The sequence below is a fragment of the Corvus brachyrhynchos genome, unplaced genomic scaffold, assembly GCF_000691975.1.
Source record: "Corvus brachyrhynchos isolate BGI_N302 unplaced genomic scaffold, ASM69197v1 scaffold444, whole genome shotgun sequence".
Taxonomy (NCBI): Eukaryota; Metazoa; Chordata; class Aves; order Passeriformes; family Corvidae; genus Corvus; species Corvus brachyrhynchos.
In genome coordinates this window covers 1,545,374-1,556,721 of record NW_008237886.1, presented here as the reverse complement: position 1 = coordinate 1,556,721, position 11,348 = coordinate 1,545,374, and the positions used below count along the sequence as shown (strand labels likewise).

General features: G+C 46.4%; 1 protein-coding gene and 1 long non-coding RNA gene across 8 annotated transcripts; both read right to left on the bottom strand.

Moving 5' to 3' along the window:
- Window positions 1-5,581, bottom strand: LOC103614514. 7 transcript variants are annotated; one of them, XM_017732677.1, is made up of 7 exons: window positions 5,377-5,581; window positions 4,335-4,427; window positions 3,256-3,315; window positions 2,486-2,617; window positions 1,551-1,697; window positions 695-755; window positions 1-513 (listed from the first exon to the last, which is right to left on the bottom strand). In XM_017732677.1, the coding sequence occupies exons 1-7, from the start codon at window positions 5,401-5,403 to the stop codon at window positions 410-412; spliced, it is 624 nt and encodes a 207-aa protein (XP_017588166.1). In that variant the 5' UTR covers window positions 5,404-5,581; the 3' UTR covers window positions 1-409. The 7 variants fall into 7 exon arrangements, 6 of the variants coding, with proteins under 6 accessions (XP_017588166.1, XP_017588165.1, XP_017588168.1 ...); XM_017732676.1 differs by lacking the exon at window positions 5,377-5,581 and adding an exon at window positions 4,897-5,051; XM_017732679.1 differs by lacking the exons at window positions 3,256-3,315; window positions 5,377-5,581 and adding an exon at window positions 4,897-5,051.
- Window positions 5,582-7,536: 1,955 nt separating this feature from the next.
- LOC108446329 lies at window positions 7,537-11,342 on the bottom strand. Its single transcript, XR_001861489.1, has 2 exons — window positions 10,546-11,342; window positions 7,537-9,227 (listed from the first exon to the last, which is right to left on the bottom strand). It is a non-coding gene; the product is annotated as an uncharacterized LOC108446329 (long non-coding RNA).
- Between the last annotated feature and the right edge of the window lie 6 nt (window positions 11,343-11,348).

The following is an 11,348-nucleotide window of genomic DNA, read 5'->3' as shown; positions in this document are numbered from 1 at the left end:
TCAAGGATGAAGTGGGTCCTTCATTATCATCCAAATAATTAATGCAGTAAGAAGGAGTAATTGAGATAACAGTTGAAGAAAAAGGAATTGTATTTAATATTTAAATGCCTAAGGCTAGAACTGCTACACAAATTGCATGATGAATTCTAGTGAAATAAGACGTGATCTGAGTACAAAAGCTGGAGGAAAAAATGCTCCCACTTTCCAGAGGCAATAAGGTAGTTTCACTATACAAAGTCTGAAAGTACAAAATCACCTGCAGATCTTTCCCTCTGCTCTGTGATCTCTGCTCAGTGTTGGGCATTCAGTAGTTCTCTCTTTCTGTGTGTGTTTTTCAAAAGGCCAAGGAAAAGTGCATAACCATCTTTAAGAACTTATTGCATCTCTCTTGCCACATTTGGCTACTTTTTCAAGTCATTCTGATATATGGTGGAGGTTTGGATGTGTCTTCTTCTGCATCTACATCCTGGGCCAGAAACCGATCTCTGAAGTTAAAAATTCTCCCCCCAGGGCCTGTGTGAGAAAAGAAAGAGAAAACCATTAAACCTGGTATAGATGTTTGCACAAAATCCTGAGGATCCTGTTAATCCCTTTGGTTAACAGGATTTTGGACTGGGATGTAAATCTTATTCAGAATGTTCCTTCCTCATCCCTGGTGAACATCCAGATACATGGAGGCAAAAGAGTTACTCACTTTGTACAGCACAAACCATTTCCACAGTCTGATTTTGGTCCTCACTAGGTTGCAACCATTCCTATGAAAAAAACAGCACCATCAAATACCTCACCTGGAAATTTGTTCAAGAAGATACACCTGAACTCATTTTAAAAGTCTGTGCAGTTCACTCCTCCTAACAAGTTTTAGTTTGAAAATTTAAAGCAGGCTCACGTTACCCACTCAGTGTCTTTATTCAGGAACAGCTGCCTTGTGGCCTGCACCCATTAATTCCTTACCAAACCAAATGGTCTGATGTACATGTTTAATGACACAGCATCAGAATTGCTCTAGTAGAGAAGTAATTGGTATTTATTACTGAGCTCACTTAGCAGAGACACTGTGTGCACCACCACTTGAGGCAGAGTCCTTATGAACGAGAAGTAAATGATATATGTCAGCACCCCTACACTTCACACACAGTACAGGAGATACTTTTATTACTGAAGTTCCAGTGTTTAAGTACCAGTGAGTATTCGTAATGCTGCACCAGAAGCAACTGTTGGCTTAAAGATGAGAGAAGCAGTTTTTGAGGACAGCAGGATTTATGGGAAATGGGACCACAGTAGCTTCACCACAAATGGTTTGGAAAATAGAGATAACCTATATTAGATCTTACGTGAGACTGTAAATAAGAGGAAGATAGTAAAAGGAGAAAATATAAGAAATATAAAACCCTTCTAACATCCCACTTGATTTCTTAGAATTAGCCCTGCATGACTGACGTAGGAGCTGAGACTAGATTTATAGGAGAAAAACAGACTTTCTCCCCAGTTTCTTCCCCTCTCACCTGCACTCAGTATAAATAAACTTGTGCCCTGGGCTCCTCACTCACCATCCCAGTTACACTGTCATAGCAGGAGCAGCGTGGAAGACTCAGGCATCCCAAGTAAGCCATGGCCAGCACAAAAAATGCACTGCAGATGGATACAGCCAGCATGGCTATGTTAGCACCCTTGACAACTTTATTGAGTACAAACCTCTGCAAACAGAAAAGGAAACAGTAAAGCCATATTCAAAAAGTGACACTCCCCACCAAAAAATAATCTAATGACTGCAAGAATGCTTTGATTGCCTGATAGGAGATTGATTCGTAGTCAGTGTTATTTAACGTTTTTCTGTGTTCTGAAAAACAAACCAAGTGTGAACCTCAAACAGAGCAAGCAGTGAAGTAAGGCTGATGATTAAATGTAAGATGCTGTGCAATGGCATGGGGTTTGGAAATAGCTTTAACAATGAGTAAAAACCCAAGGAACGGCTGCTCTTCTTCATACTGAATATGAGAAACATCATCTTGCTGCACTGCACCTTATAGATTTGTCCTGCAATAAACTAATGATCAGCTTCATCTATCTGGAATGCCTTCACCCCCACAGCAAGCCATTGCTTGTAGGTTGGAGATACAAAAGGGCTTCATTACTTCTCTTCAGCTGTACTGTGGAGGATACACTTGAAATAACACCAGGTTTAACCAGCTGACCTGTAACTGCTGTTAACTTTATCACCTGAGGTGCCTGCTGGAAAGATTCGAGCCTTGAAATCACTGTCTCAAACCAGGGAAGGGATACTCTCAGCACATTTCCCTGAGCAGCACCAGTATTTTTTCATGGCTCAACCCACACCACCCCTTTGCACTCAGAAGCAAAAGCAGCCAACCTGACCTAGTGTCACCCCTCTTAGAAATCTGGTTCTGTTTGTAAGCCACATCTGGTACTGTTTGCAGATTAAGGGCGTCATGTTCCCAGTAATAATCATTATATCAATACTTACAGTATGGATAACATGGACTGGGGCAGAACTCAGCTCCTCCTCTTCACCATACTTCAGTGTGAAGGAGCTGTAAACTATTACAATGAGGATGGCAACACAAGAGACTATGGAGGCACCTATCAGTACATTCACCTAGATAGATAGAGAATTTTAGTGAGAAAAAGAAGGGGAGCAGGAATTAAAGTTGTCCTTTGGCAAATACAAGCATTAGATGTAGTCTTTGACCTACCATAACAATACAATGTCCCCAGTAGCAACAGTCACTTAGAAGCCAAACACAGAGAAGTAGAGGTTTTCATAATACTGAGTTTCTGAGCTACAGCCGAGTCCTGAATATTAATCAGAGGTGCTTCCCAAAGACTTTGTCTTAGAGCTCTCTTACTTATATACAATATCCCCTGTTGGAGTTTACACGGCTGGAGAAACCTGACTAGGAAATGCAAGCCTCTTAACTCATTTCATATTTTAGTGTACACAGTGCTTAACAACATGAAGGACCACCAAAAGAAAAGCATTGAAACCAAGTGTTTTTACAGATTTTTGCTTTTTGTTAGGCCCAGTGTCTGTCTGCTACAGCAGAAAGCAAGGCAACACTGCATCCTCCTCTTGCTTATGAACACAGCAGCTTTTGTGAAGATAACTCAAAGAAATAAGCTCTTAATCCTGCAGGAGGACCAGTCAGATCATTCCCTCCTCATATTGCTTTTGATTGCCCCAACATATTGCCCCTGCCCCATACATACAAACACCCATCTGCCCCTCTAGCTTACAAGAAATGGATTCTTCCTCTGTGAGGAGAACAAAGCCAGGATGCCTGGGACTCCCATCACCTGTAGAGCACAAAAGGAGTTGGCAACTGGGAGACTAGTATCAGATTTGGAAGATAAACTGCTACAGAGTAATGAAAAGCCCTTGTTTTCAAGGCTTGGATCAGAGTAATGGCTGCATCAGACATGGGAAGAGAATTGCTCATATTCTCTTTTCCTCTGTAGCATCTCCTGGGGGGCAGGACATGGGTGAGATGCATCTTGCTACGTGCACAGCCTTGCTACTGCTAATTAGAGCTTTATGGGTAGGGCAAAACAATGAAACTGATTGAATAAGTCTGATTTAAGGTGGTCCATATGCACCTTGTAGAGGAAAGAAATATACTAATGAAAGGAGATAGGTAGCCTCTGCACTAGAGAGAGCTCTTCAGTGCAATTTCCTTGCAGCATGGCTCAGGAGGGTAAATCAGGGTGCTGAATGCCAGGGAGCAGGAATACCTCCTGCCCACTCCTCACTGCAGTACCAAAATTAGGGGCACTGTGCTGTGGGACAGAGATCATCACCCAGATGCTCATCTACCCGACCAGAGAATGAAGTGTTTCCCTCCTAATCTTTGGTGGCTTCTCTGTGGTCACTGTAGTTCTGCAAAAAAAAACCCCCTGTCAATTGTCACTATGCCCCATTTTCTACATTATCCAGCAGAAATGTATTTAATTTAGTTCCTTCAGAGGGAAGTCTGCTTGCACTCCTCTGCCTATATCATGATAAGGAAATTTTTATTAACTGAGTTCAAAGGATAAAACAAGGGAAGAGCTGGCAAGAAATCCTGGCTTCCCTCCCCACTACCAGTATGAGTACTAGGAGGTAGCAGTGGGGAGAAAAAGCACTGCAGAACAAAGCATAGCAAACATAGCACGAGTTTACCATGCCAGCCCAAATTGGAGCTCTGGATTTGCCCAGCTGAGACTCTGTTCTGAAAATGCCATCTATGAACCCACTGGTGACACACACGGTGCTGAAGGCTATCTGGAACATCCCCAGCACGACCATGTTCTTCTGGTTAAAGATGAAATATCGATACCGATCCATTCTGCTCTGATTGCCACATAAACCCCCGAACACAGAGACTGGCGAGCTGTGCCAAGGCCTTCCAGGGTCGGGAGAATGGCTCTTCCTAGGCAGGAGAGAGAGAAGGGACAGGAGCATCAGCACCCCGTGGGCACCGGCTGGTGCGCAGGACCGGTACCACGAGTAGAGGGCTCACTCCTCAGTGACCGAAGGCAAGCGGCCTTTTGGGAAGTCCCTAGGGCTACTGCCTGGCAGGTGACTGGCACACCATTCCCGATGTTTCTGGAGCGGAATGTGGGATCGTCACCTCAAACCCCACCGCTGACCTTCTCCCTTCGGGGTTTCTGCAGCCCACAGAGGCGCAGGGGCCCGGGTTCTGTCCCATTTGGAAGTTAAGCTCTGCACCTCTCCAGGAAGGTGCTGCTGCTCCCTTCGGGCAGCCAGCGCAGAGCCCCGACCCTCCCCGTGGGTGCTGCCGGTCACCGCACGCCCTCTCCGGGGGCGGCTCCAGCCCCGTCTCCCGTGTCCTCCCGTGTCCCCTTGCTCCGTCCCGATCCCGCTGGCAGAGCCCTCACCTGCAGCGGCACCGGCCCGGCCGGCATTCCCCGGGCAGCGTCGGGAGAGCTCCTACTCCACGCCCGGGGAAAGGAGTTCCGAGCCTATACCAAAAGAAGCCGGCGAGATCGGGAAATCCTGCCGACCCACACAGGGACGCGGCTACTCCGCCCGCCCCCTCCGGGGGCGGCTCCAGCCCCGTCTCCCGTGTCCTCCCGTGTCCCCTTGCTCCGTCCCGATCCCGCTGGCAGAGCCCTCACCTGCAGCGGCACCGGCCCGGCCGGCATTCCCCGGGCAGCGTCGGGAGAGCTCCTACTCCACGCCCGGGGAAAGGAGTTCCGAGCCTATACCAAAAGAAGCCGGCGAGATCGGGAAATCCTGCCGACCCACACAGGGACGCGGCTACTCCGCCCGCCCCCTCCGGGGGCGGCTCCAGCCCCGTCTCCCGTGTCCTCCCGTGTCCCCTTGCTCCGTCCCGATCCCGCTGGCAGAGCCCTCACCTGCAGCGGCACCGGCCCGGCCGGCATTCCCCGGGCAGCGTCGGGAGAGCTCCTACTCCACGCCCGGGGAAAGGAGTTCCGAGCCTATACCAAAAGAAGCCGGCGAGATCGGGAAATCCTGCCGACCCACACAGGGACGCGGCTACTCCGCCCGCCCCCTCCCGCCTCGCCTGCAGCCGGGAGCAGCCGCCCCGCCCCGGGGCACGCCAGGGCTGCCGGGACCTGGCACTCCACCCAGTCCTTCTCCACAGCAATTGCGCCTTTTTCTTTTTTTCCCCTGCAGCTGTAAGTGCTGTTTCACACGACACACGTGCGCAATACTGTGAGTTGGGGAAAGTAGCACAGGTTGCTCAGAGGTCTTGTTGGATGCCACATCCCTGGAAGTGTTCAAGGCCAGGCTGGATGGGGTTTTGAGTAACCTGTTCTAGTGGAAGGTGTCCCTGCCCGTGGTGGGGGAGTGAAACTAGATGATCTCTAAGATCTCTTCCAATCTAAACCATGTTGTGATTGTAAGATTCCATGAAACTCTACACATACAGTTAATGACTTGTGTGATCAGTTTGTTTAGATTGACAGGCAAAGGTTCCCCTGGCACATCGGTGCCCACTCTGTTGGAAAGAGCATAAGAACCCGTGCTGTTCGACAGAAAAGAGCTTGGGGGTGCCAGTTGATACAGCATGAGCCAGCGTGTGCCCAGGTAGCTAAGAAGGCCAAGGGCATCCTGGCCTGTATTTGGAATAGAGTAGACAGCAGGACTAGAGAAGTGATCATCCCCCTTACTTGGCACTGGTGATGCCACACCTCAAGTGCTGTATTTAGCTGTGGGCCACCCAGTTTAAAAAGGATTTTGAGGCGCTGGATCATGTCCAGAGAAGGGCAGCAAGGCTCATGAAATGTGTAGAAAACATGTCTTACAAAGAATCGCTGAAGAAACTGAGGTTGTTTAGTCTCAAGAGAAGGCTCAGAGGGAACCTCATCACTCTCTACAACTCCCTCAGAGGAGGCTGCAGTGAGATCAGTCTCTCCTGCCATGTCTGCAGTGAGAGGGCCAGAGAAAATGGCCTTAGACTGAGACAGGGGAGATTCAGATTAGGTATTAGAAAAAATATTTCACTGTTAGGGCAGTCAGGTGTTAGAATAGGTTTTTCCAGGGAGGCAGTGGAGTCACAAATGCTTGGAGGTATTCAAGAGGCATCTGGATGATGTGGTTTAGGGGTTACAGTGGTAGTGGCAGGCGGATGGTTGGACTGGATGACCTTGAATGTCTCTTCCAGCCTTTATGATTCAATGGTTCTATGATTCTAACACCCCCCCCAAGCACTTCCAGCCAAATCCTAACAAGCACACCACTAAAACCTGCCTACCCCTGAAACATTTTTAAGAAATCAGCTCACAGGTCAGGTATAATTTCTTTAAATAAACCCACTGCACCTCCACAGGGTACTGGCTTATTACACCAGGGCAGGACTGGAACACAGCCAGGCTGGGTGAAGCCAGCACATGGCAGCATCCACAATCCCAGTGTCATCTTCCACACAGCTTGCAAATACATACCAAGCACCCATTCTTCCAGCCCTTTACAACTGTGAAGGTTCAAGGGGCAATGTCATTTCTGCATCCTTGCAGAGAAGGGAGGACACAGTCTGCACACCTCCACCCAGCACAGGCAGGAGAGGCTCAGTTACCTCAGCAATTGTGACCACAAAGGAGCATAAGGCAGGGCAGGCACTGAAAGCGCTGCCCCCTTCCTCACCACTCACCCAGCAGGGTGTGTACATGGAATTAGGAGACAGAGGAATAAGTTACCTGCCTGGCCACCCCTGCTGCACCTTCCCACTGCCTTAGAGGAAAATATACCACACCTTAAAACAACAGTTAATAATACTTTGGGTGGGATGTTCTTTGATACCACAACATAACTGAAGGCCATGTTATGTGCATTGAAAAAGAAGAGTAAGAAAAGCAGTGGAGGTGCCAGAAAAAAACAAGTGGTGTCAGGTATTCGTTCACTATTTACATAATGTGGCCTAGACATGTGTTAACTGTGTGAAATCCTGCTCCTGTGCATCAGCAAAAACTGGTCACACAGGACACAAGGAAGGGGGTGAGGTCAGAGGATGCCCAAAACTGTGACACACAAATAGTAAGGAGAGACAATTGTTTTCTTTTGAATATTTTATTTTTGCATTGCCTTCATAGCGCAATTAAAGCAATCTTTAAAATTCACTTATTACAAATGTTTGTCAAGTCTGTTTTTCTCCAGAAACACTTTTCTTGCTTCCTTGCACATACACCCAAACACACTATAAAAACCTCATTCATAACATCAAAGGAAGGGCAATCATCATTCACATAAACATCTTTCTTAGAGTCATCCGTTTTTTAAAAGTCATGAATAAACTTACAGATGTTCAGTAAGGCTCATAGTTCGAGTACAAATGTCATAAAACACCTATCAAGTACTGTATACAAGTTAGATACTCTGGGGTAAACTGTTAACACATGTATAAGCTTACCCCAAAGAATATTCTTTAGCACTTAGCTCTTCAGAACAGAGACACCCAGTAATTATGGGCTAAAGAGTATTAAAATAGTAGAAGGCCCAGCAGAAACTGTTACCTAATACACAATTTTAGTCTGGATCTTAGCTCAGAGTTAAATTTGTTACAGCTACAGTAGGAAAAGTTTTCTAGAAGGGAATCTGCAGAAAGGAGGGATGAGTCGTTTGTACGATATCATGAAGGGACAAGCTGAGATGTACGTCTTGAAGATGTGACTAGCCTTGCTATTGCAAGTATTTATGGCAACTGCAGGTAATGCTGCATAAATACTTCCCCCAATAGCAGAAATGACCATCTGTAAGGATCATTTGTTGCATCTCCCCTTAAAAAAAACAAACAAACAACTACTTACTGGTATTCAATTATACTTGCATCTTACAAAAAGACAACCCTTTAAATCTGGTTTAGATCTTACTATCTTTTTTGTTCAAATATTCATTCTACCATGAAAATATTTCATACAAACATGATTTTACATACAAATGTTAAAACTTGTGAAGCGCGTCTTCCCACACTCGTGATTTTATGGCTTGAACATTTAATTGCTTATAGTTTTTGTATAGATATTTCTCCCAGGGGAAAAAAACAGAGTTACAGTAAAATGGTAAAGAGAAAAAGGGCAGGAAGTTCCATTGCCCAAAGACAGAGGAGGGTCCATTCAAGAGAGAGAGACCCTAGTGTTCAAAACCTTTGATCTGGGGGCAAGTACACACGCACTCAATCTTGCACCTTTTTTTTTCTTTAATAAAAAATCCCTTATAAGACTGCTTAGAAATTCTTTGTCCAAAAATATAGTTCTCATGTTTCTAGTACATGAAACAAAAGGAACAAGTTCACTGCAGATGAAGCCCATTTCCACCTGCAGGTGAAGCTGCTCCCATGCCTGCTTTCCTTCCTCGGATGCTCTTGGCACACCAGCAGTGCACTTCCACTGCACACCAGCAGTGCAGTGGAAGTGAAGAACAGGCATCTACATGCAGCACCGCAGCATGTAAGGAGACACTTCAGTAACATTGTTTCCAAAGCAATTTGGTTTTTTTAAGTGCTCGGGGGTGAATTCCTCAGGCACCCACAGCTCCAGCAAGTCTGCTGGGCCACAGGAGAACAAAGCAGTAGATACCCGGCTCTGTGTAATGTTACCTCATGCAACGGGACTGTTTTCCTGAAGACCATCAAATTGAGTGAAAGGACACATACCACAGAGGTCTCTGGGACAGAAGCAACACCGTTGCACCCCTGGCACAACCCAAGTGGTGAGTACTGGTTTGACTGAAGGACAAGGGCAGACAGCTGGGAAGGAAACAAAAAAGTGCAATTTCCATCATTTCCCAGTTTCTCTTACCAGATGGGATATGTTTGCTACTCTGCTCCTCCAGTGCCTGGAGGAGGGTGAGAAATCCTTGACAGAGCTCTTGCTTCCACACCAACAACACGCTACAAGAGGCCCAGGAAAGAACCCACTGCCATCTGTGTGCAATACTGCTGCATCTGGAAAGGCTGTGCCAAGGAGAAGCCTGCCTAGTTCCTCCCAAAACACACAGCCTCACCCCATGGCCTCCCAAAGTTCCCAAAACCTCCCTAGGAGCTCCACCTGATTAAAAGCATGAGCCATCCTAACAGGTATTGTGGCACCTATGTAAAAAAACAAAAAGCTCTCACAGATTTTACTGCTGAAAAGCCACTTCCATGTATTTCCTTTGACTTTTTCAGCAGTCAAGATTTACAGGTATTTATGTAGGGTAAGTTTTTATAATTAGTATCAAAAAAAAAAAAGGAAAAAAAGCATTTTCAGATTTTTTAAAAGAAAATCAGGATCCCCAAAAGTAAAATTATAGCACAAGACTCAACTTCAGACACCCCCTCCACAGCCTAAGTCCTTTTCCTTTTCCTTCTTTTTCAGAGGAATGACCCCAGCAGCAGGCAGCTCTGAGCTGCAACTTTTCTGGCTCTTATGTCTCAGAGAGTACCCACTTCTTCAGGAAACAAAGTTTCTGTATTTTTGGTGACAAAACCCTGTGCTGCCACTGCAGGAAGACCCACTCCAGATTTTTTTGGTTTTTTTTAAAGAGACAATCAGCAGCCTCTAATACAGGGTGATACAGGCTTCTCATAGAGGAGCTCAAGTAAACCTCCCATCACAGAGAAGCCACGTGCAGCACTGCAGACCAAAGGCAGATGTTGGGAACTGATCTGTACCTGAAAAACACAGTAATTCAAGGTTCTTCTGTGCTATTCTTTAGTCACAATGGGTATCCCAAGAGCCAGCTGCACACCCAGGCTCAGCTGACAGGCATCAGCTCTCCTCCCAGCTTGTGTGCCAACAGGAAAGGTCTTTGGGCAAACTCTAAGAAGTGGAGCTTCTTTACTTATTGCATATTCACCAGTAGTCAGCTGCATCCCACACACCCGAGAAGACTGCTGTGCAAGGTGATGCTTCCTCTGCCCCAAATGAAAACCGTGGTTGGGTGTGAGTCTCGTGTCTATGGATATGTCATCACACTACGATTGAGGAGCTTTGTGAAGCTGGTCTTGCCCTCTAGTGAGCCCCAGAAACTGGGCTGCAACACACTGACCAAGTTAAGGCATTATTTGGAGTTCTGTAACTAACCTGTGTTTGCACCAGCAGCTGCCAACGCACACCTCTGAAGGACACACTGAGCCCTTTCACCACCCAGTGGCAAAAGCCATCCCAGCCATTTCCACTCTAACAGACCAGGAAGAGAGAGAAAACAAAGAAGAGTTAACAGGCTTGGTCCTGAATCAACCCAAAGCAGCTCCATAATAACAACTTTTATAGAAGGTTGGTCGCTGAAGAAGGGCGCTATAGAAGGACCAACAGATTTTACAGAGCTGAGAAGGATAGCAGAGCTAACAGAGACAACAGCCACAGCTGTGGCACACTACCTGCCAGGCTACACACACGTACAAAAGAATCTGCTCGACTCTCACCAAATTTTTTGTGAAGACACAGGATATCTCAGTGCCCCTCTTTCCTAGAATTTCCCTATTTTAGGATACAGTCTTCAAGCCTGATGCACAAAGAGCACCTATAGTCTATTTATCTCAAAATCAGGCAGTATGAAGACCGACAAATCTATTAAAACATAAGCAACTCCACACAAAGAGGAGATTAGCAGAGGAATCAGAGACTGATCAGGAACGAAGGCAAAGGAGCTCTAGAGATCAGAACATTTTAAGCACAATTCCCCAGCGAGCACAGATACGCCAGCAGTCCAAAGCAGCTCATCAAGACTGTGGAAGGAGTTACCATCAATTCACAGCAGGGTTCAGTCATATCTTCATTCTGCTCTTCCCTGCACCTAAACTCAAGCCTCAACTTTGCGAACTTCATGATCCTGGCAGAATAATCCCCAAGATGCACATGATAGCTCCCTACCAGAGGCTTTCCTG